Below are 26,686 nucleotides of genomic sequence, written 5' to 3'. Positions count from 1 at the left end.
TCACATTTAATTGTCGACAAGAATGGGGCACAACTAGTTTGGTAGTACTTCTCTTTACCTACCATATCTGACAGTTACATGAAATATAAAGGGGCTATAGTTGTCAGCTAGCCAAACTTCCTACAAGCTGGCAAACAGAATGTTATTGTAAGACAGTGGCAACCACCTGCAGGTATCAGGGACAAAAGCCCTCATTTAGAGACAGTATTGCAAGATGGGAGGACAGGTGGCAACTCTCTTCCAGGGACATCTTTTACTTAAGCAGAACCAGACCAACTGTTCCTCATTAAAACACATTTTACAACATTTCCTAATGTAAGATCAAGTATATTCTTCGAAACCTCTCCCCCGTCATTTCCTCTCTTCTCCAAAAAATACCATTGCCATGTGCCATCTACAGATTATCCTTTAAAAGCCTGATGTAGCCTAGGACTTCAAGGAAAGTAACATGAAATAACTTAATGTGAAATGTAGTACTCAGTAAATGGCACTGCATGATATGTTTGGCAGGTCTTTCCTGAGTGGCACTAAAAAGGGGAAAAAAAGAAGACAATCCCATGGGATAGAGATGCCTATAAGTTCAATGCACAATACAATCTATGTGTCAGAATTCTACATTTTCATGGTCATTTTATTATTACTGTCCATTACCATCTTTTTTTCTTTTTCATGTGTTTCACAGTGAAAAATGCTAGCAAGCTACAAATGTATTCTCAATACATTGCTGACAGTCTAATGGCAGTAGTATAAGAATCAGGAATGAGTCTTTCATGAGTCCTCCTAAGAAGAGAGAGCCTATTTTTGTACTTTTCTTAACCCTTAAATTGCACAGGACTTGTGGCACTTAAGTACTCATTATATTTACTAAACACCTTCTTATTATGGTGATTAAGAAGATTATCCTAAAGCCCTACTGTGATTCCTGAAAGCTGCACCAGCCAGAGGACAGCTTCCTAAGCTGGAAAAAGAAACATTATGGACCTGCTGTCCAAGTAGAAATCTGCCATCAGAGGACAGATCTAGCTTAGAATTCTCACAAGATGAGAGGGACTTTGGGGATCATAGTTCCAAACTATATTCTAAACAGGAACACTTTTTCTTCTGGACAAGTGGAACTGCTTCCCAAAGGAGCCCGTTTCACTTTGGGACAGCTTTGTTAAGAAATATTTCCTTTTATTCAGGCTCTTAACTTTTCTACTTCCTATAGACACCTCTTCTCCTATGCTGCTTGTCCTCAGTTCTGCTGCTGGGGCCAATGAGAAGCTTTAGGCTGGGGAGAGACTTTGGATGTCTATTCCCCGTTCTCAGGATGGCCCTTCACATTCCTAAGACCAACACATCCCATGTCAGACACATCGATGTCAGACCTACATAAAAAGTTGAAGACATGTTTTGATCTTTATTTCAATGGAGAAATGAGTCATCCAGATGAAAGTGGGAAGCTTTTGAAATATTAAACGGGGAAGGCAGCTGGGTGGCTCAGTAGACAGAAAGCCAGGCCTAGAGACAGGAAGTTCTGGAATCAAATCTGCCCTCAGACACTTCCTAGCTGGGTGACCCTGGGCAAGTCACTTAACCCCCATTGCCTAGCCCTTACCATTTCCTGCTTTGATACTAATATAGAGTATTGATTCTAAAAAGGAAGATAAAGGTTTAAAATTTAAAAAGAAAAAAGAAAAGAAATATTGAATGGAAGTATAGTTAGGAGCAAAAGAAGTGGTAATGGTTCACCTAAGAGTGGATGGAGGTAAGAGTGGATGGTAGAGAACTCTGAGCCCACGTTTTAATTGCATTGGGTATGTGGCATCTATTGAAGCTCACATTGCCACTCTTTCCCTGTCTTTCCCTACCATTTTAATTGAAGGTCCAATTTTAATTTTTAAAGCCTAAGGAAAATAGATGTACTAGTAAAGGAAAATCCTGGGAAAATTCAATGGCAAAGGGCCTATGAGTAGCCTTAGACCAGTAATGTCAAACTATAATAGAAATAGAGGCTACCAGATCATACATAAGGATCTATGACTTAGTTAAAAATGCAATTAACTGTTTTACCACATTTTTATTTCTTTTGTTAAAGATTTCCCATTTACATTTTAATCCATTCAGGCTACCCTCAAGAGCAGCCACAATTTCTACTTGTTTGAACTCTTCCCCACTCAGAGGACCTATACTCCCCACAGACCCCCAGTCCCAGTGTTTTCCCCTCAGAGCAGAGATAATACACAGAGAGAACAAAAGAAGAGTAAACAATGCATTTTTGCAGTTATTCCACAGTATAAGATCAGGTCAAAAAATTGTTACTTCTAAGTAGTTTTGTTCCTGTTTTTCCTAAGACAATTACAATTGTCTTAGGAAATCCTAATCCTAAAACAATTTCCTAAGGCATTCTACAATTCCTAAACTGTAGAGTGACCTGGCCCAATGCACAGGGGATAATTCCCCCATCTGTGGAATAGATGTAACATGTATTCTGCAGCTTTGCTTGGCTTGCCTCTAATGTCTATCAGTAGAACAGAGCTTACTATATTATTATGGTTTTGCTTATTTAAATCCACATAATATATCTACCTTAAAATAACTGACATCAACTCTTCAATTATTTTTACATTATGAATTTGATGAGATAATTTTTCCTGAACAAACACTAAAACCATATTTTTCATACTGTCATAATTTACAAAGTATAAAGAAGCTAAAATGGCAGGGTCAATTGATCTTATTCTGTCAGTGTTATGATACAAGTTAGTATATCTAATGCAAGTCCTGTTTAGTGCCTCATCACTATAAATTGACTCCATTTTAAGTATTGTTTTCCCTCCTCTGAATAATGATATTAATTAAAGAAGAAAGAAATAAGGGACTAGATCATCAATACACATTGACTTATACATTTTATTTTATTTTAATTGGCTTTTTTAATCTCACCTTCATTTTTGAATATACTCTTCATATGCCCATTGAGCCATCCCTTATGCCATCCCTTATTACAAAGAATAAAAGAGAAATGGAAAAGAAGGAAGCCAGTTAACAAAACTAAAACATCAAACAAATACATTCAGTGTTCCATATCCATAGTCCTCCAATTCTATAGGAGACAAGCTGGGTCATTATAGTGGGTTTTTGGTTTTTTGTTTTTTTTTTTAAAGAAAATGAAGTTGAAATTTGATCCCTAATCTCAGGGAATGTAAGAGAAAACAATAATCTGGCCCCTTTCTACTTTATTAGCTTTATCTACCATTTAAGGACAATGAGCTTAGGAATTGGGAAGTGAATGTTTTTAGGAATTCATTAAGATAGCAATGAAATTCCCTTTTTAAGTGGAAAAATTAGCACATGGTAAGGGAACCTAAAACTAACTACCTACTGCATTATGTGTATTCACAGTATGCTACCATAATGTGATGAATGAACCCCTAGATAAATCCATTCTATTATATGGAAGACCCATTTCACCATGTCAAAAGAGGTATATCAATGAAAGACATTTTTGAATAAAGTTTGATTTTTCCAGAATTCTGAGCCATCTCAGAAATGAAACTTTGCTTTCATTGAGCAATAAAAGTCTCAGTAAGTAAAACCTTATGAATTGATAGAAAGGCAAATTAGTCTTGATTTTTAGAAAGAATTTGCCATAGTTAACATTTAAGGACCTTAGGGATCATTTCTAATTACCTTCCTTTATATAGCTGCACATGGCTTAGTTTTTCTTTGAAATTTAGTGATGCCTTTTCCAGAGTTCTACTTTTTTTTTTACACTTAATCTTTTATTACTTACAATACAAATATTAAGCTCTCATTATTTTTTCATCGAAGTTCTAAATAACTATCCATTAAATCCTTATTAATTCTGTGAAAATATCACTTTGTCATAACTATGTATTTACCCCCTTTGAGATTGGTAAAGTAGGCTTGCTGACCCATTTTTTTTCTCAGGGTTATAATAATGCTAACAATTGAAATATCCAAAGTTAACTGTCTATAGTTTATTCTTTGGTCAGAAACAATTATATTAATTTGTACTCTTGAAATTCAGTGTCATTGAATGATCATTATTACTGAGTTTAATCAAGACCTTTTTGGCAAGAGGAGAGGAATACTGAAGTTGCATATTGCTTCAGCTAACCCTAGAAGAAGCCTACCCCATAGACACCTTTCTCTTGATGGCAACAGTTTACTTTTGGTAGCCATTTTCAGATTTTAACCTCATGGTCAGCACATAAAATATAGATGGACTCACATGGTTTTAGAATCATGTCTGTCATAAATTAGGTAGAAACTATGGTCAATCTACTGTATAATTCTTTTCTTTTTTAATTTTTCCTTACTTCAAAATGATTTCAGAACTTCAGAGGGGAAAAGAAGGGTTTGCTTGCAGGAAGGCTCTTACAGTAAGCTAGGTTGGAAATGCTTTTATTTGCTATAGCGTGGCCTCCTAAAAATATCTTTGTATTCTACACAAAATAACTCTTAAGCTGAAGCAAAGCATTTTATATGAGAGGAAGGAATGAGGGCCTTAGATGCCAAGAAAAGCTTCTAATGATTAGAAGAGACAATCATAAATTTTTAAATAAGTTTTTATTGATGTTTTCTGTTTCTTAAACCACCATCATTATCTCAAGTATCCTTGCCCCCCAACTCCCCTGAGGGAACCATCCCATATGACAACTAGTATTTCCTCAGAAAGGAAAAATAAAAAAACAGTACAACTGATTGATACATTGAAAAAAAATCCAGAAATGTGCATTGGGTAAGCCCTGTGGACCCCCATTTACACAAAGGGGTGAATTAGGGGTGTCTTCTCATATCTTTTCATTCAAGTCTTGTTTGATCTTTTTAATTTGTTACATTTGCTTTGGGGTTTTTTGTTTTTTGTTTTTTTGGTATAGAGTTATTCTTTCCATTTACACTAGTGTGGCTACTGTGCAAATTGTTTTCTTGACTTTGCTTACATCATTCTGTATCAGTTCACATAGATCTTTCCATCCTTCTCAGCATTTATCACACACATTATTTCTTATAGCCCAATACATTCATGTACCACAGTTCATTTATCCATGCCTACAATGAATGAGTGTACACTGTTTCTAATACTTAGCTATCTCAAAAAGTGCCACAATAAAGGCAGCTAGGTAGCACAGTGGATAGAGCACCAGGCCTAGAGACAGGAGGTCCTGGGTTCAAATGTGGCCTCAGACACTTCCTAACTATGTGACCCTGGGCAAATCACTTACCCCCAATTGCCTAGCCCTTACCACTCTTCTACCTTGGAACAGGTACTTAGTATTGATTCTAAGAAAGAAAGTGAAAGTTTAAAAGAAAAATAAATATTTCCAGTTTTTTGGGAGGCACTAATTGGCTCTGTGAATGGAGAGCCAGGGCTAGAGACAGGAGATCCTGGGTTCAAATATGGCCTCGGACACTTCCTACCTGTGTGACCTGCAAGTCACCTAACTGCAGTTTCTAGCCCTTATGTTCTTTTGCCTTAGAACCAATATACAGTATCAATTCCAAGACAGAAGGCAAGGGTTTAAAATTTGTTTTTAAGTGCCCTGATAAATATTTTGGGGTACACTGTTTTTCAGTCACAGCAAAAATGCCTCATGTTCCAGATTCAAACCTTAGCGCCCAGAGTACAGGGTGATGACCAAAGGGAGCCGTCGTTGGTGTAGATGCTGGAAGTACGCTCTTGCGGATGAAGCACCCCTCAGTGTGGGAGCCAGAGCAGAGACTGTGTTTATTAAAACTCTCTTGTTTCTGCGCAGGAGTTCCGACACGTGCTCGAGAACGGCACCCGGACGGAAGCCCCCGTGTCTGTGAAGGGCCTGGGAGCAGGGCCCGGGACAGGCTTCTGGATGCCCCGTATGCTGCCGGACGGCGGACTGAAGACGTTGTCGCTGGCCTTGGCTCTGCTCGCCCTTCTCATTGCTTTTTTTATGAAAATGCAGCCATAGAACACACGACTCAACAGAGAATCTGTGGAGAGGAATCCATTTCTAATGAAAAGCTTCTTTGGAAACATGACCGTGTCTGCTTGAAGGGCAGCGCTTGTACCCAAGCCTCCTGCCTCCCCTTCGTCCACAAAGGGCGGCACTGCTTGGCTTTGAGCTAAATCCATTGGCTATCTGACGCAGAACTCAGTACTGTTTTGTCTATAAATCTCTTATTTTTAAAAATTAAATCCTTTGGATTATTTTTAGCAAGATGCATAGACGGTCTACATTTTAAAATCTCTGTGGCCTCAGTTTTGAGACTAAATATATTATGAGTGATTCCAGACATTTCTTTATATCTGAAAAATGTTGAAGCTTTATTAAACCTTTTTTTTTTTTAATGTACCTCGTCACTTGTCCTTTTGTGTTAGTCACACTGCCAAGGCATGATCTTGATTTCATCATTAGGCATCTGCATAGAGCTATGCCTCATTTTGCCCTATTAGAATATTACTTTAAATGTTCAATTTAAATCTTTTGTAATTAGATTTCTATTTTCAATGCACTTGGGGCATTTTCTATTTTAATAACCTTGTGGGGATACTTTGAAAAGCGAAGAATCATTTCCTAACTTCTGCAAAGAGAGATTTTCATGTTGGGTTACTTTAAAAGTAGGGTACAGTCTGTGACTTTTTGGGGGTGGGGAACCCTTTATAAAGTATCCTCACTTCTCACTTTTGATCTTTACAGGATATGATGATTGTTTTTCTAAAGTAAAAATGATTGAGTTGTTTTGTTTTTTAAAAAACAAGTGATTTGTTGTTTGATTATATTTTAAAGGAAACCAGTGAATATAATCCAAAAGGCAGACTCATTTCTTCTTTGAGAATAATTGTATATTCATGTTCTACCCTCTGTTTAACACCATATTTCAATCTATTGTGTGCCCTTTGAGAAAACATAAAATCTATCTTTGGTACTATAGTAAATGCTCCTAACTTGACCAAAAAAAAAAAAAAGTAAAATTTGATTTGTCGTGTCATTTAAGATCCGGGATGGGTAATGAAGGCTGTTCTGGGCATGGGCTCAGGATGAATCCTGGCCCTCCTGCTAAATATGTAAACTTAGTTATTTTGCTTCTCACTGTTGTTCTTTACTGACTACAGTGATTATTACTAACTATAGAAAATCTAAAATTTCTAATTAATCTAATCTAAAAATGCTGGGTAAATTTTGGGCCAATTCCATCTCTGCTGGAGATTTCAGTTTTTTCATCTGAAAAATGAGGGACTAGACATCATCTGAGGTTCCTTCTAGCTCTTAATCCATAATCCATTATATTTGGGGCAGCTACGTGAAGTCTGAGGCACTTACTCTCTGTGTAGCTTTAGATAAGTCAACCCCCATTTGCCTCAGTTTTTCCAGGTATAAAATGGGGGTGATGATAACATCCATCTCCCAGAGTTGTAAAGATATGAAATATTAAATATAAAATACTTAGAACAGTATTTGGCACATAGTAAAATCTATATATTATCATTCAGTTTTTTTCAGTCATTCTTGACTCTTTGTGACCCCATTTGGGATTTTCTTGGCAAAGTGGCTAAAGTGGTTTGCCATTTCCTTCTCCAGTTATGTTATTATTATTATATTATTATAAATGTTAGCTATTGTTATTATAATTAGATGATATGAAGGATCCTAATTCATGGGTTTAGAGTTGGCCCTTAAAAATCATCTAGTCCAATTTCCCTCACTTGTAGTTGAATAAACTGGAGCTCAGAGTTGAATTACTTGTGTGAACTTGGGTAGGTAATGACTTGCCTAAGATCACACAGGTAGTCATTTCATTTGATTCAACAAGAAATTTTTGAGAACCTGCCACTATGGTAGATCCTGGAATATGCTAACCACCCCCATCCCTACCCCATCTCCAAAAAGAAAAAAAAAACAGCCCCAAGCCCACAAGGAACTCACATTGGAGGGGGGGGGGAAGTATTTACAAAGAAAAATCTTAAAGAAAAAACACCAACAACTGGAGAGACTGAGAGACCTTCTGTATGAGGGAGCATCCAGTCTACATTTTACAAGAAACTGCTCACTCTTTGAAATGGGAGTGAGAAAGGAGAATCTTACAGCAAAGAGGGAGAACCTACAAGGCACATGGGAAGGAGAAAGAACATCACATGTAGGAAAAGCCATTGTACTCATTTGTCCAGAATATAGAGTGAATGTGTGCAGAAGAATGTAAAATCAGGCTAAAAAATAGAGTTTATATTTGATCCCAGAGGCTAAAGGAAGCCTCTATGCTTCTTGGCCTTGGTGGCTACATGGCATAATGGATACAGCTTGGGGCCTGGCGTCACGTAGATTCATCTCCTGAGTTCAAATCTGCCTTCAGACACTTCCTAGCAGCTGTGTGATCCTGGGCAAGTCACTTAGCCCTATTTGCCTTAGTTTCCTCATCTGTAAAATGAGCTGGAGAAGGAAATGGCAAACCACTCCAGTATCTTTGCTAAGAAAACCTCAAATGGAGGAGTCATGTCTCAGGGAGTTGGATATAACTGAAAACAAGTGAACAACACAAAAGCTTCTTGGGCAAGGGAGTAACATGATCAGATCTGCATTTTAGAAATACCACTGGGGTAGCAGCAGTGTGACAGATGGAGGAGCAAGAATGGAGATCTGGAAACAGTTATAGGTCCAGTGTCCAGGCAAGAGGCATGAAGAGTGTGTCTGTGGAAGTGAAATGATGGGGATGGATTCAAAAGACGTGAAATTAATTATGACATGATTTAGCATCAGTGATAACTCCAAGATCAAAGGAAATAAGTCCCTAGATGTAGAGCAAAAAGGAATCTCAAAGTCATCTAGTCTAACCTCTTTATTGTACAACTGAGAAACTAAGATTCACGGACTTGTCCAAGTCACAGAAGGAATAAGCAGCAGAGTAGGTGTTTGAACCCAGATCCCCTATGTTCAAATCCACCATGTTCTCCATGCACCATCTTGCATTCACTTGCAAAGCCGAGTGCCTGGGAGGATCCTGGATGGAAGAGAGAACAGTTTTGGAAGGAAGAGAAGCTATGGAATGCTTATAGAAAGCAACATACCTGAAATCTGAGCCCTTATCCTTTGACTCTTTGGCTAAGCCATATAATTTGGAGAAGCTGAATACTTTATGTGAACTTTTTTCAAACATTCAAGAAGTGGAACGTCTCTTTTCACCCTTGCAATAGCCCTCAGCCTACAAGAGCTGCTTTGGAGAGATACCAGGTAGTTTGGTCCAGGATTAAAAACACCAGACCAGGAATCAGAGGATCTAGGTTCCAGTTCTGCCTTTAACACCAACTAGCTTTGTGGCTTTAAATTAAATGATCTCCAAGTTTCTTCTGGGTCAAAGTCCTATAATCCTAGAGAATAAAACATGCTTTCTATGGTTAATAGAGGACCCATTCCTACATCCATTCCTTATATCGCTGATGCTCAGGGAGGACTAACACCTCTGGTGGGAGGGCTTGCCAGTCCCTTTTCAGGGCTTTGGCATCTACCTTTCACCCAGCTCTTACCTGTCGCTCCAAGAAGCTGGAGCCTGGGCAGTGGCCACACTCCAGTAAAACCATCTCAGCAGGCGAAGCCAAGTTGAGGGTAACGAGCAGGCTTGAAACCTGGTGGTGAGTTAGGGGGTTGTCCACCCCACGCATCTGAAGACTTCTCTGGCAGAATGGGCAGATAAGAACAATTTGTTCCAGTGGCCTTGAAGGTTCCTGAAATAGGCATCATGCAATGCTCAGAGCTGAGTGAGACATCAGAGATGCAAAGGGCATCCACTGCATCCTGGGCCATCACCAGTTGTCTGGACTTGGATGACTCTGGAAGAAAGAGTGAGGCTAACTTTGTGCAACTCTGCCTCACTTAAAAACAATTCACCCATGATGTCACTGGCTAACAACAGATCACTGATGACAGTGGCAGCTGTCAATGAGAGCCTCCAACTTGGAGGGAAAAAAAGATTTGAAGCTAAAAGCTGCTTTAAAGCTCACCTAATCTAAACATTCATTTAAGATGAGGAAATTGATGTCCAGGGACATCAAAGTGGTTTACCCAATACCACTTGGGTAATAAGTAGCAGTGCTAGGACTCAAACCAAGGTTTAAACCAGTGGTTCCCAAACTTTTTTAGCCTACCGCCCCCTTTCCAGAAAAAATATTACTTAGCCCCCTGGAAATTATTTTTTTTATTTTAATAGCAATTAATAGGAAAGATAAATGCACCTGTGGCCATCACCACCCTCCTGGATTGCTGCAGCACCCACCAGGGGGTGGTGGCGCCCACTTTGGGAATCACTGGTTTAAACACAGGACTCCAAATCAAAGTCTCTTTTCACTGCAATTCACTGCCCAGGAAATCCATCTCCAAATATAACCAGTAAGGGAATTATTTACACATATGCTGTCCTAATTACTTTGAGAGAATCGACCTGCTATTCATTCATTCATTTATTTATTCAATAAGCATTTAATAAAGGCTTACAATATGGTAGAAATAAAAAAAAGAATTGAAACGGGAGCCCTGCCTTCAAAGTGCTAACATCTACTTCTTAACAGTATTCATTTTATAGTTCTGTCTTCCCAGGGAAATATGTAATATAATAGAATAAAAGCAATCTTCTTAATGTTAAAAGATAAATCATCCTCAAATTTGGTGTAGGCCACTCCACTGTGTAGGATCTCCTCCTTATCTCATTTCTTAGCAACCTTAATAAAAAATCTGGGAGATTCCTTCATCATGCTGCTAAAGGAACCATTAATATAGTAATGAGTCACATTAGTGAGCAGGAACCAAGTGCGGGGACGATTGCCTCTTGGTTAGCAGGCTGGAGAAAACTACTTCCCTTTGGTTATGCTCCATCTGACAAGTATGTGGGTCCTTAATAATCAATCTATTATACAGGAAAACAGGGTGGCTTACATGTGGGCCATGTCATACCCTGTAACAAGATTTTTAAAAAATATTTCTCACTTTTTTGGTCTTCTGAGAATGGAAACAAAATGCAACAACTGCCATTTCCTTGAAGGTACATTAAGTACATTTTTTCAAACTTTTTTTTTTTTGACATGAAGGATTGAAACATTTTAAACACCAACTACATTGTTGGAACATTTTCAGGGGCTGCTTTGCTCAATTAAGTAGCTATGAGGATGATAAGGACTAGAGAGAAAAGCCAAGTAAAGCAAGAAATTTTCTATTTCCAAGTTATTTGGAGGAACATCCTCTAAGATAAAATGTAATTTGTAAAATTTTAAACTTGGACTCAAAAAAACCTAATTCATAACTACAAGAGGTCAGAGACAAGGCTAAATAACAGCATGTCTGAAAAAGATAAGGAATAATGTAATTCCCTCCTTTAATTGCAAAGGTTGAGAAATATAGGTATAGAATATTGTATATACTGTCAGTATATTGATTGATTTTGCCAAATTACTTTTCACTTTTTAGCTTTTTCTTTTAAAGATAAGTTTGCTTGACAAGAGGAAAGGAATCAATTCAGTAATTAATAAACTATATAAAAAGGAATAATATTTTTTAAGTTTAGGGAAAGCAACCTTAATATGAGTAATGCATTGGCAGCCAAAAAAGTTTATACTAGGCTACATTAATAGCATAATGTCTTTGACTTACAAGATGATATTTCCCTGATCAAATTGTATCTTGAATAGTGTTCAGTTTTAGCCACCACAATTTTAGGAAGAATAATAATAAGCTGGAAGATGTCCAGAGGCAGGCAGTTATGATGGGGAAGGGCTTCAGGATCATGCCATATGAAGGTCATTTGAGGGAAATGGAAATGTTTATATATATAGAAGTAAAGTCTTAAAGGAGAAATAGATGAAGACATGATGCATGTCTTCAAATACCAACATGAAGACTAAATTTTTTCTCTGATCCTCCAAATCTTTCAAACCACTCCAAAATAAAAATTAAGTACCAGAGAGAAAGTAATTCCAACCATTTCCACAGTTTAGGACACCAAGTACCCAAACAAGGTAAAAAACTTGATGAACTAACAGAAGAAAGGGCCAGTATTCCCCAACATCTAACAAGCACCCATCCAGCTTGAAGACTCAACAGGATCTCCCTCTAAGGTATCAGCACAAATTGGCCCACACACTTGCCGCAGAACTCAATCCATACCCCTTTCGTCCTGTTTCCCTCCTGCCTTAGAGATCAAAATAGCACATATTTTCTCAGGCTATGATACCCATGTGGTAAGATTCTGAATCTAAAAAAAAATTCAGCCAGAACAAAAGAAGAAAGGGGAATGGGGGGCAAGACAGAGATCCCTGCTTATTACAGAACCAAACTCTACACCCCAACATTTCCTAGTTCTCCCAGTGCCCTACTCCAAATAGACATTTACCCAGCTTGTAATAACAGTGTGATGGCGCCTATGGGTCAGAAAACTAAAGATTAGAAGAAACAGGGAGCAGGATGTAAATGCAGTGGGCTATGTGATATTCTTCTAAGCCTGAGAGAAAGTCTGGTATCTATCTGTGGTCAGTCCTATCCTTTCTTCCCCAAACCCCTGAAGTCATTTGGAGCAAGAATCTAAACTGGCAAACTTTGAATTGCCCCGTATCAGAGAAGGCTGAACCATTTTGAGATCCAGCCCCCAAAGGAAATAGCCATCAAAGAAGAGGGAGTCAGGAAGTGAGCAATAGGAAAAAATAAGGGAAAGGAGCTGATATTAAAGACATCAGGATAAAGAAAACTCGGACTTTAAACACAAGCAGATAAACTAGCAAGGCAGGTAGTATCAGGGAAAAGGAAATATGCATTACAGAACTAATAAAAAAAAGTTCAAAGATTTATGAATAATTATTTTAAAACAAAGGAAAATGATTCAACAGCTAATGAAGCAGAGGACCCTGGGGATTTTTAAGAGAAGATGAGACCATAGGTAAAATAAGAATTGTGAGAACAGAATTTGCAGCCTGCACAGAAGAAATAATTAGCAGAATAAAAAATATGAATGCACAGTGACAAGTCCCACAAAAGGAACACAAGATTGGTAATGTAAATATATGGAAGGAAAGGACAATTTGGAAGAAGAGAAGCAAAAAACAGCAACATGAAAAAACCTGTCTCTGAACAAGAAAATCCTTGATCTTAGAGGCAGAATGTGTAGGGGGAAAAGTTAAGAACTGTAAATCTCTCATAAGTTTTTGAAGGACTGTCATGTAGAATAATGTCAAACTCAAATAGAAATAGAGGTCTATAAACATATACCTAAAGATCCCTGTAGGCTACATATTGACTAAGGAAACCACATATTAACATTAACTCTGTTTTATTATATTTTTATCTATTTTTAAAAAACATTTCCCTCTTATATTTTTATCTGTTTCCAGAATTGTGGGCCTCATGTAGCCAGCAGGACTCCTAGGGTGGTCAGTGGTTAGAGTGCCAGGCCTGGAGTTCAAAAGACTTACCTTTGAGTTCAAGTCTGACCTTAAATACTTACTAGGTGTGTGACCCTAGGCAAAGTCTCTTCACCCTATTTGTCTCTGTTTCCTTATTCTGTAACATGAGCCAGAAAAGGAAATGGCAAACCTGTCCAATATCTATGCTAAGAAAACCCCAAATGGGATCATGAAGAGTCAGACACAACTGAACAACATATATGGCCTGCAGGCTGCATGTTCATCTTGGGATCCTAGATATAGAAGATCTTGGGATCCTAGGCTCATACAGTTAAAAGGGATCCCAAAGGGTATTTGCAGATAAGGAAATGGAGTCTGAGAGAGATTAATTGATTTTCTCATGACTAGTAAATATCTAAGATAGGAAAGCAATTGCTAGAAATTGCCAACAGGCATATTTAGGATGGAAAAAAATTTTTCTAACATAGAAATATCAAAAAAGTAGAAGAAAAAACATAGATGGAAGAGATAAAGGGTATTAACTGAATACTTAAAGCTAAGTAATAGGTATGAGTTTCTTCTCACTGATGCATGGAACTGGACCCTCTGGAAAGGATTTGGTCAGCAGGTTGGGATTTCTTTGCAGATTGTAGGAACATTGATTTTTTTTTCCCTTGGTAGATCCCGTAACTGCTTTCTCCTCTTTTCTCTAATGGAAGGGAACACAGAATTCTGCCCTACTGTCTTGCCCACTCCCCTGTGCCTGGAATAAGGCACCTAAACTGAGAGGGGAGGAGTATGTGTGCAGGATCAGGCCTTAGGCAGCCTTCGTCACTCCATTGTGTCCTCAGACACTGTGTGCCTAGCTCTCTACTGAGAGTCAGAGATAAAGATGCTTTTTGTACCCAGGAGCCTTTGTCAAGTGGGAGGTAGTTACAAGAACAATTCTTTGGTATCAGCCTTGCTTTGTTCCTATGAAAGCATGTCTAAACATCAGTTTTCCATATGTAGTTCAGTCAAAACATATGCCATTTTTATTGATTTCACTCAGGATTGAAAATCTTAATGTGTTACATCATGGGGAGAGAATTAGAGTTACAAATGAAACCTCAGGATGGTTTTGCCATGATGAAAAGGATGGTTCTTTCAAGAACTGCCTGGGGTTGGGGGGGAATCTTCATGGTGCAACCTAATTTACAGAACTTCTGTGTAAATAGACTTTTATTTCACTTGGGACCATAATATCTTTCAAAATATTTTCCCTGATGATAATTGCTTACCAAGAGGACATATGTGATGCATCTACTGCAGGCTCCCTATCTAACATATATATATATATATATATATATATATATATATATATAATGTCAGAACTGTAAATGCAGGTAGATAACAATTAACTGGGATGTATCTTCTTAACTTGGCTATTTTCTACCTTCCAGGTTCCTTTGAACATTCAATGCTCAAAGAAAACTATATGGATAGAGCAAAGCTCTGATGCTCTGATGTTGATACATGAGCATCAAAAGCAAATACTTATGGAATAAAAATGTTAGTGCCTGAAGGGCCTTAAAGTCTGGCTCCCAGCAAATAGAGCCAAAGAATGAAACCTTGAGAACAGAATGGACAGCAGCTGAATTCACTGAGATAGAAGGAAATGGTGTGGTACCTACATGTGAACAATCAATCCTAGAGCCAGCAGGAGGTTTCACACAGCCAGAAATGAAGACAAACAGGGAGTGATGAACAGGAAGACCCAGAAGTCACTGGGGGAAAAGAATAGTAAGGGGAGAGAAGGGGGTAGGTACAAGATTAGGACACCAGACACACACACACACACACACACACACACACACACACACACACTTCCCCTTTTTCTCCTACCATGCTAACCTCCTAGCTTGGGCAGGATGTAGGTTCACCCTATAGAACCCTGAAACTCTGATCTTATCAAACCAGATTGCTTTGGCCTGGCAAAACTGGAAAAATTGTGAGAAAGGGAGTTTCCTCATTGGAAGTTCCCTACACCAATGGAATCAAATGCCTCTCAAAACAAAAACTAGACACAATCTCTTTTAACCACAGAGACTTGGATACACTGATAACAAGGACCCTCAGTATTGTATTCTGTTGGAGCAAATACTTTCTAGGAAGGAAATGGACCAGTGGGAGTGCATTCTGAGGAGGGCAGCAGGGACAATGATAGAATAGAAACCATGCCACTGAAGTATCAATTGAAGGAACTAGATATGTTTATCTTAGATTGGAGGAAATTAGGTAGGGATAAGACAGGATGGCTATCTTCAACTTGTCAAAGGGCCTTTCAGACAAAAACATAGAGGAGGGAATGGACTTGTTCAGTGTGTCTCCAGAGGGCAGAATAAGTGCAAGGTAGAAAGAGAAGAGGAGTAGATTTGGGCTCAGCCTTAGAAAAGACATCCTAGCAATTAGAGCTGTCCATCAGTAGATGTCTCTGGAAGTCTCTGGAAGTAATAGGTTGTCCATTACTGGAGGTCTTTGAGGGGAAAACTGATAGCCATTAGTAGGACAGTGAATATGATGCCTGTTGATCTGTGATTAGGATTTCAAATTTAATTTCAAATCCAATGTCCTTTCCCATGCATTAAAGATGCATCACATATCTCTGTTGATAAAATATATCCAGTCAGTTATGGAGCTTGTCCATTCTACCTTCATAACACATGTACCTCTAATATCTATTATCTTCTCTTCACTCACTCAGCCATCTCCCTAGTTTTAAGGCCTGAAGGATTCTTACTTGGGCAACTAGGTAGCATAGTGGATAGTATTGGTCCTGAAGCCAGGAAGATTCATCTTTCAGAATTCAAATTTGACCACAGAATACCTGTATGACCCTGGGCAAGTCACTTAACTCTGTTTGCCTTTATTTCTTTATCTGTAAAATGAGCTGGAGAAGGAAATGGAAAACCATTCCTAGTATTGTTATAAACAAAAGGGCCCTAGGGAGATGTATAGATGTACAATGATGTTGATGTATCCCTTTCTCTCTAACAGTTGTCCAAGAAGGACCCTTGAGAGGTTAAATAGATGGGGAACCTTTCCGGGTCCAACCTGGGGTTGGATAGATTATTATTGGGTTGTTGATTTGCCTTGGATGACATTTGGTATCTGACTGCATTTGACTCCCTCCCCAAGAGTCATGATATAAGGACCACTCAGGAAGGTACTTGTTGAACTTTCTTTATCTATAATCAGGGAAAGGATAAACAGGCAAGGATTGGGGATTGGAGACCCTATCAATCTATTATCTATAAACTAGTTGACAATCAGGACTGGAGGCTATTAATCAGGTGGAAACTGGAGATTTACTCTCTCCACTACCTCTGGCCCAGCCAGGCCACAGCCAAGCCAGAGTATAGGGTGTGCTATTGATGCAGCTGTGTTGGTGATCTTATTCTCTCAGCTTTCTCACTACCAGTGTTTGGTGATGCACTAGCTCTCCCAGTCTTTCAGGAAATATTCAGATCTATTCCTAACCTCCTCTTCATAGACCTCCCTGCCTCCCTTCACCACCCACTCAGAGATTTCCCAGTCCAGAGACTCCTGTCCAGAGACCTCCAGAGACCCAGAGAGACCCTTTCAAAGTGGCTGTCAGGAGTATATATACCAACCGATGTTTGCCCCTGGCTCACGGCACCTGGGAACATTCTGTGTCTTCCAACTGCCTTCCCTGTCATTCAAGGTGGCATTCATCACTTCCCAGATTATGAATATAACAGTATCTTTGCCAAAAAAAACCCAAGTGGGGTCATGAAGAATTGGTTATAACTGCAATACTTGAACACTACAGCAAGATGACTTCTTACTTGGACTACTTCAGTAGCCTTCTGATTGTCCTCAATGCCTCAGGACTCTCCCTTCCTTATAGATCTTCCATATAACTATCAAAGTAATATACATGAAGCACAGTTCTGATCATATCAAGGTTCTTTTAAAAAACATTTTATTTACATGCAAACAATAATTGTAAAAACAATTTTAACCTTTGTTTTTTTTTTAAATTTTGAGTTCCAAATTCTATCCCTCCTTTCTTTCACTCTCTTCCTTCCTTAGATGCCAAGGAATTTGATATAGGTCATATATGTGTAGCCATGTAAAACATATTTCCATATTAGCCATATTGTGAAAGAAAATACAGGCCAAAAAAAATAAACAAGAAAAATAAAGTTTTTCAATCTGCATTCAGACTCCAGCAATTTTTTTTCCTCTGGAGGTGGATTCCATTTTGTATCATGAATTCTTTGAAATTGTCTTGGATCATTGTTTTGATGAGAATAGCTAAGTCATGTATGGTTGACCATCTTATAATCTTGCTGTCACTGTATACTATTCAGCTGTCTGTGTCAATAAATTCTAATGGCTCCCTATTACCTCTGGGATCAAATACAAACTCTCCTGGCATTTAAAACCCATGGCACAGCTTCATGCCTCCAAACTTCTTTTCCAGTCCCATTAAACAATACTCCCATTCATGAAGGCTAATGTCCAGCCAAACTATTTCTCTTGCTCTTACACACACACAACCTTCCATCTCCTGTCTCCTTGCCTGGTGTCCCCCAAGCCTGGAATGAAATCCAACTTTTCTACCTCTTGGAATCCATCTTCTCTCCTACTCATGGGCTGACCTGGTCCAATACAATTTTTTTTATCTAATCTCAAATGAGCCTTCCTTCTGACATGGAAAGTCCTTAATTAATTTTAAAAATAACAAGCAGATTAATTTGTTTAAACTTGGAAAGATCTACATGAAATTATGAAGAGTAAAATGATCAGAACCAAGAGACCATATATGTAGCATCAAAAATATTGTTTGAAGAATGATTTTTCTATATCCACCTTCAGAGAAAGAAAGGATAAATGGAAACAAGTAAGTCATAGTTATACATATATATATATATATACACACACACACACACACACATATATATATATATATATATATATATATATATACATATATCTTATCAAATGATGCCTTATTTAATTCAGATAGGGGAGAGACAGAGGGAGATAGCTGGGAACTTTAGTGCCACAAACAAAATAATTAATTTTTAGAAATCCCTAGTGGATATTGTCCCACTTATAGTGGCTATTCTAATTTTTTTATTTTTTTATTTTATCTTTATTTTATTCCAATAACAAATTTACACATGTTTTCCAAAGTTACATAATTCATGTTGTCTCCCTCCCTTCTCCCTTCACCCCTTGCAGAGTTGACAAGCAATTCCACTGGATTATACATGTATTATCACTCAAAACATATTTCCAAAGTTTTCATTTTTATAAGAAAATAATCTTGTAAAACTAAAACATCAAATCATATACCCAAATAAACAAGTGATAAATCACATTTTCATCACATTTCTATTCCAAACTTTTTTTAAAATCTTACTTCTATTGACATCTTGTTTTTATATTTCTCGTTGCCAAATATATCCTCCTCCTCCTTCTCTACCAAACCACCTCTTGTGGCAAAGATAAATGAAGATTAAAAAAAAAACCAGTTCAGTAAAACTAACTTGTACGTGAACCAACATTCTTGACATGATATGCAATATTCCCACCCTTAGCCTCTGCAACAAAGGAAGGTTGGTTTATTTTCTCAACTCTTTTCTGAGGCCAAATATAGTTGTTATTACACGTCTTTTCAGTTTTATGATCATTCTATTTTCATTTTTATAGTCATTGTACCTATGTTCTTGACAACTCACTCTGCATCAGTTCATCTAAACCTTCTTGTATAGTTCTGAATTCTTTCTGTTTGTTGAGAGGCAATCAGGCAGCACAGTACAGTGAATAGAGAGAGTTGGCCTTAAAAAACCCAAGTTCAAGTCCCACCCTTGGCATATATGAAATGTGTGTGATCCTGAACAAGTCACTCTCAATGTTTTAGGCTAGAGGCATGGAAATGGGGGCTACTAAGCTGAGGCTAGATGTTACAGGGAATAGCTCAGGGTCTGGAGTGAGGGACGCTTGAGTTCAAATCCAGCTGCAGACTAATGATCTTGAACAAGTCACTTAATTGTTTGTCTCAGTTTTCTCATCTTCAAAATAAGCTGGAAAAGGAAATGGTAAACCGCTGTGGTATCTTTGCCAAGAAAATTCCAAGTGGAGTCACAAAGATCAAACATGACTCAGAGAACTAGCTGACATACTAACATTATCTGTGTTCTATATATATTTTGTTAAATATTTTCCAATTACATTTTAGTCCACCTCCGTCCCACTTGAGTGTTGCAGCCACAAGGCCACAAGTGGGCTGTATTTGACACCTTTATGCTAGGAAACTCACTCAGATCATAAGTTTCAGAGAAGGCACAGACTTGCATTGATAGACAGTTTCCTCATGAGGGAGTTCCCATGAATTCGTGTCTATCCCTGTACCTATCCACCTACATTGTCTCCAGCTTAAGAAGGAGATGCTTTTGATACTTTCTATCCCCAGAGTCTAGCACAGTACCTGACATATAGAAGCAGCTTAAAAAGGACTTTTTGAATGATTGATTAAAGAACTGATACTTTTTTAGAAAATCTGGTGAGAGAACATCAAATACTGTGAAATATGTGACTCCAAAGGGGGAAAAGTAATTCGGTGCTAGCTTCCCCTCGCACAGCAGTGTCCAACTCACCACTTCAGGAACTTAGAAGCTTATTCTCACATAGCCAAAAGAGGCTCTAAAATAATATTCCAATCCACACAGGGACTAGTTAGTCAACTTCCCAGAGTGTAGATGGCTGCGTCTCCCCTCCCATCCTTGGAATTCTAGGGGTACCCCTGTGAGTCACTGGGTTTCTCCCAAATATCTTAGCTCAGGTCCTCCCTGATGCATTTCCTCCAATATTAACTGCCAGTGATTTCTGCCCCAATTTCAATAAACCATTGAACACAAATTAGCTTTTTCAAAGAGATATTCACTGAAAAGACATAACAAGAACCAAAGTATAAAAACACCCCCCCAAACAAGGGCACATTTCCCCCTCTATTGCCTTGGTCCCTATGGAGAAGGGCTCCATTTTAAACCAACTATTACCAACATTTTCACCACAAATTCATTTCCAGGGGTGCCATCAATGAGTCGACTATCTCGGCTGCTGGATACATTCATTGTGGGGGTAAATCAAGCAGGTCATGCCTTGGGGCTGATTCTTTCTGGCCTTGGTTGCTGGGCCTCTACTGGCTCTTTTGCCTTTTTTTAAGATCTCACAAAACTCTGTACCAAAAAGAAGACGCAAATAGGAGGTAGCTCTCTCCCAGACACAGGTGTGCCTAGCATTTTCTGTGGCTTTCTTCTGGGCCTGGGATGCTCTCCCTCCTCTACTCGGACTACCAACCTTTCTGGCTTCTTACTTTTTCCCTCTGGCTTTTTTTTAAATTCCAACTCAAATCCCACTTTCTTTAAGAAGCTTCCCTAACCCCTCTTCCCTCTTTTTTCCTATCTATCCTGCATTTAGTTTGCTTCATATATATTTGTTCGCATGTTGTCTCCTCCATTTGGATTCTGAACTCCCTGAGGGCAGGAACTATTTTTTTGCCTTTTTTGTTATTCCTCAGCATTAAGCCCTGGACCTGGTATCTAGCAGGTGCTTAAAAAAATGTTTATTGAATTGAAGACCACAGAACCAGCCCATGAGGGGGAAAGACACCCTCCTTTCTTTTCTTCTCTTCCCTCTCACCATCCCAAGAGCTCAAAAAGTCATCCTGAAGCCCTCTGGCCAGCAAGAATGAAAGCTGAATTAGCAGGCTAGTGTCTTTCTTTGACTGAAAAGTTAATCATAAGGCAATTTTCATCATTCAGTAAACAGAAAGGCTCACATGATTGGGGCAGGCAGGTGCCCAGTGGATAGAGTACAGGGTCTCTTCCTGAATACAAATCTGGCCTCAGACACAAGGCAAGTCACTTAACCCTGTTTGTCTCAGTTTCCTCATCTATAAAATGGGATAGAGAAGGAAATGGCAAACCATTCCAGTATCTTTGCCAAGAAAACCCCACATAGGGCCATGATGAGTCCAATACAACTAAAAAGCTCAACAACAATAATAAAATAGTCACAAAATAGCTACTTTTGCTCGGAAGTCCATTCACTGCCATGTTTCACTTCCAGATGGTAGGTTAATATCTGTGGGCAAAGTCTAGAAAGCATCCTCTTGGGAATGGGCCTTCATTGGCCAGTTACAAAGTACAACCTGTGACAAAATGATTGTGATATTACAGTGATCATAGCAAACTTGCAAATACCTAGCTTCTGTTGTTTTATGTAGTCCTGTTCTCTTGACTACATCAGTTCAAATCACATTAAATACTTATCTTGTGGCAGTCACAGGGCTTAATAAGGGTGGAAAAAATAACATATTCCCTGCCCCTTGAAGTCTAACAGAAGTGTACTCAAGTGACCAACACAAGACAGAATGAGTTAAATTCTTAAGAGAGGTAAGAAAGCTACGAGAGATTCATCATTAGACATGGCTTCTAGCTAAAGGGAACAAGGGAGCTTTAATGAAGAAGGGCATATGTAAGCTCAGCCTTAAATGAAGAGATTTCAATGGATAAAGTTCCTAATTCAAACTTTCATCAGTTCTTACATAAACTATTGTAATAGTCTTCTAAATGGTTTCTCTTCCTCCAATCTTTCTTCTTCTATCTATCCTTCACAGAGCTACCAAAATACAGTGGTACCTGGATACACGAGCGTCTGAAATCACGAGCAATCTGAGATACGAGCAGTCAGGATTGGGATTTGGGGCTTTAAGTCACGAGTGGATATTTGAATCATGAGCTTCTGCCACCCTCCACTAGATACCCTGCCAAATTTTCAGCTTCACAAGTTACACCAGACTGTCCCATTTAGTTCAGTGTTTATCTGACCTCGCGAGCATCTGTATTTAACCGCTTTTGCTTTCTTCTTTGTTTTTGTCTTTATTATCAGTTTTTTGGACAAATTTCTTAATGTATAACCATGGGTCCTGACGAAGGAAGAACTGAAGGAGTTACAACAGCAGCAGCATACAGAGCTTTTGCAGGAAATTTGTGGGGAGGAGCCCGAGGTGGGTGAGGTGATCAGTACAAGTGAAATTAAGGAAATGTTGAAGATTTGGGGAAAAAATGAAACAGTTTATTGAAAGACATACTCAGAAAAAGTTGAAACAGGTCGTGCATTGGAGATGTGTGATGACACTTGTTTCACACATTATCGAAACATTCTGAAAGGGAAGAAGAAACAAACTTCTGTGGAAAGGTTTTTGTTGAAACAGCCTGTAAGTGAAATCAAGGAAAGGTGTGGCAAAATGGCCAAAATTCAATGAAGAAAAAGATGATAATTAAGTAAAGTAAAAAGTAGCAATTACATTTAGCAATTAAGTTACATATCACGAGTAATGTGTAACGTCAATTTTGCATTTAAATGTAGCATTAGGTGTGTAGAAAGTAAATTATATTAAGTGAAACCGCATGAAATCAAAATCTTCTATGCCAGCATCTTTGCCTGACCTTGAAGGAAAATAACATTTCATAAGCAAGTTTATTTCTTTATGTTCTTTCTTATTATCTATAAATATATTTATTTGTTATTTATAAAGTACATTTTTTGTATTTAAAAACATATATATAAAACAAAAAATTCATGTTTTTTGGGAGGGCCAGAATGGGTTAATTGCATTTCCATTCATTTAAATGGGGAAATTCAATTTGACATATGAGCAAACTGAGTTATGAGTTTGGCCATGGAACATATTAAACTTGTGTTTCAAGGTACCACTATATCCTACCAAAGGCATAGTTCGACCACTTCATTCCCCTGCAGTTAAAACCTTGCACCACCTGGCCCAAGTTACTTTTCCAGTCTTACTTCTTTTTACTCCCTCTTTTGCACTCTATTGAACTATTGGCTTTTTCCTGAACTTAGCATTCCATCCCTTGTCTCCATGCATTCTAATGAATCCTCGCTTAGGCTTGAATTGAGACCTATGTCCCATTTCTTGGCTCTACACATTTTCACTGGCTGTCTCCCAAGCTCAGAAAACTCTCTCTTCTTATCTCCTCCTCTTGGCTTCCCTGAGTTCCTGCAGGTCTCAGCTAAACTCCTACCTTCTGCAAGAAGCCTTTCCCAGCCTCCTTAATCTTGATGTCTTCGTTCTGAGACTACTTTTCATTTTATCCTAGCTATGTCTTTTTTGTACATGGGTATTTCCATGTTGTCTCCCCCATTAGACTGTGAGCTCCTTGACAACAGAGACTATTTCCTTTTTGCTTTTTTTCATAGCCTTAGAACTTCACACAATGCATGAAATATATTAGAAGCTTAACAAATATTAGTTGACTGTCATCTTGGGTTGTAACTATATAAACAGAGCCATAGAAAGAAAGAGGAGACTGTTTTCATGCACTTTGCCCTGAGAAGACCATAGGTTATTGTGTTGAATTCTGGAGAGTGTTTCTTTTTAGGAAGGACATTCATAAACTGTTGTTGTTCATCCTTCATTTTCAAAGAGGACCAGCAACATCACAGGGTGATACTTTGACTTTAGCATGAATTGGGTTTAAGTGAGGCAGAATTATACACAGGCAGTAGCTTCATTCTCTCTTCCAGAGTCATTGAAGTCAGGCAGCAGGACAGAAGTCAGGATAGTTGACAATGGCCCAGGATGCCATGGAAAACCTTCAATGTGTGTGACCAAGTTGCAGGCACTCCAAGGACCTGCTCCATCTGCCTTCATGGCAATTGGAATAAATTGTTCTTATCTACCCATTCCAGTGGGGGAAACCCTTACAGGCTAGAGGTAGACATTTCCCTAACTCTCTGACCTGTCTGAGGTCTGTTGGCTACCCTCTGCTTGCTTTGGCCCATTTGCCAACATGGTTTTACTGGAGTATGGCCACAGTGAATACTACAGAATCTTGAAGCAATAAGTGAGAATTGAGTGACAAGTGGACACCAAAGATGGAAGGGCTCGGCAAGCTCTCACATCAGAGGTATGTACCCTAATATTCATATACCCTAATATTCATAAACAAGAGCAGGTCCAGAGAAGGATATCTAGAAGAGCAAAGACTCTCAACTTCATATCATTTATCATTTGATAAAATAGGCAGGGGATTTTTAATCTGGAGAAGATTCATAGGGAATATGTTAGTTATCGTCAAGTATTTGAACAGTTGTTATATAGAAAAGGATTAGACTTGTTCTGTTTTCCCTCAGAGAACTAAATTAGGCCTCACTGGCAGAAGTTTCAAGAAAGCTTATTTAGGCTTGATGTCAGGGAAAACACACAAAGAGAGCTATCCAAAAGTGAAACGAGCCACCTTGAGATGTGATGAATTGACTCTAGTTGGAAGGCTTTAAGTCAAGCCTAGATGATCACTTGTCAAATATGTTTTTGTGGGGTTTCTTTTCCAGGAGTGGTCAAACTAGATAGCCTTTGATGTCCATTCCAAATCTGAAATTCTGCCAATATTTAATCTAGTTCAACTCCCTCTTTTTACAGTGGAGGAAAATGAGGCCCAGTGAAATGGATACTTGTCCACTGTTCTACAGCTTTTTCAGTACAGACCAGGAATAAGGATACCTAACTTAATCCTTAGATTAGAAAAATCTGATCCCTGTATTGGGATTTAGTCACCTTTCCTTCATGCCTCCTGGTTTTAGAGCTTACATGGAAATCTGAAGGTCATGGTGAGTCTAAGCTCTGATCCTCATTGTGATTCTCATCATAGGACTTACCCCATCTTACCCCAAATTTAAAATTGAATTAGAAGTCCAGACTAGAGTTAAAGAGGGAGTCAGAGTCACAGCCAAATGGAAATTGGCCTTTAGAAAATTCTCTTCTAGAAAAGTCAGTGAGAATGAATAGAATCATAGCAACTTAGAAGAAAACCAAAAGATCTTCCAGGTCCACTCCCTCAGTTTACACTTTACACAGGAAAAAGCTGTGTAAACCACCACCAATCAGAAACTACTTTTAATTCTGGAAAGAAGTACTATTTTCCTCTTTTCCCCCATGGACTAGTTTGCAGAGTGACTCATGCCCAGCCCTCAAGTGTTTCTTCATACAATATGCTCCTCTCTAGTCTGCAGCTTGTCTTATAGGCACAATCATATTAAGAGGAGCAATAAGGGCATGTTTAAAAAAAAACAACAAAAAACCCTTACCATCCATCTTAGAATCTGTGTATTTGTTCAAAGGCAGAAGAGCAGTAAGGGCTAGGCAATAGGAATTTAATGATTTACCCAAGGTCACAAAGCCAGGAAGTATCTGATGTCATATATGAACCCAGGACCACCTATAGCTAAGCAGTAATGGCATTCTTAAAAAGAAAAGAAGGATTGTGCATGAAAGGGGAAAGGGATGACCAACTTTATCTACTCTACCTTATCTGTATGTATAGAACTATTATATATATTATATATTATATTATATTATATATAGCTATTACTCTGTAGCATCCATTAACTGACTGACCACATTATTCCACCTACCCACATCACTTTCCCTACCAACCACCTCCATGAATTCCTGCCCAGGAGATTCCTCCAGTACAGAGACACTAAAACCTGAGCATTCAACTCAGTGACTGGACTAGATCCTACACGAATTGCCATTGGGTATTAAACTCTAAGTTAAGAGATAGAGAAAAAGATAGGGATTGGTCATGCCATTTCACTGATATAGGAAACTCCCCAGATGAGCATACCACTATCAATGAAGATGTGCATTTTTTTCAAGTTATAATCTTAGAGAGTTGCTTAGAACACAGAGAGCTCAAGTGATTTATGCACATCACATAGCCAACATATGTCTGACGTAAGACTCAAACTCAAGTCTTCTTGGCCCCAAAGTTAGTTCTCTATCCATTGTACCAGCCTGCCTCTGAGAAACTAGAAAATCTACGAGGATCCTTCCATCTCTGTGGCCACAGGATTTCTTGATGTTACAGAAATTACATTTGTAACTTTTATCTTCCATTACTATGAGACTGTGACTTTCATTTCCTAGGTCTAATTTAGAAAGGGGAAAACATTCACATTTGCTCTTTCCTCAGTGGGAAACACAGCAACTACAATAGCATTTGGTACAACATAAGTATCTAGTAATTACTAATGGTACCCCATCCTCCCCGTACCAGTTTAGTTCTGCACAGTAAAGAAACTAACAGAACTCCCACAGTTTGGGAAGCCTCTTGGTGTTTTTTCAAAAGCTACATTGCTCATTTTAATCATTTACTCTGAAGTGGACCAGCGAGACTTGTCACATTGGAAGTGACACACACAAGCTAATTCGTTTTCACAGAATTGTCT

At 38.5% G+C, this 26,686-nt stretch overlaps 1 protein-coding gene across 1 annotated transcript in view; it reads left to right on the top strand.

Annotated features, from left to right (window-relative positions):
* Positions 1–6,445, top strand: part of CDKAL1 (CDK5 regulatory subunit associated protein 1 like 1) — a 725,348-nt gene extending 718,903 nt beyond the window's left edge. The window contains exon 16 of the mRNA XM_044667435.1: positions 5,763–6,445. Coding sequence (XP_044523370.1) covers positions 5,763–5,951 — 189 coding nt within the window. The 3' untranslated portion in view covers positions 5,952–6,445. The remainder of the gene's footprint in view (positions 1–5,762) is intronic.
* Positions 6,446–26,686: the final 20,241 nt, after the last annotated feature.

This window comes from Gracilinanus agilis, chromosome 1, assembly GCF_016433145.1.
Source record: "Gracilinanus agilis isolate LMUSP501 chromosome 1, AgileGrace, whole genome shotgun sequence".
In the NCBI taxonomy this organism is placed as follows: Eukaryota; Metazoa; Chordata; class Mammalia; order Didelphimorphia; family Didelphidae; genus Gracilinanus; species Gracilinanus agilis.
Note: the sequence above shows the minus strand (reverse complement) of the source record. Positions and strands in the feature narration are given on the sequence as shown.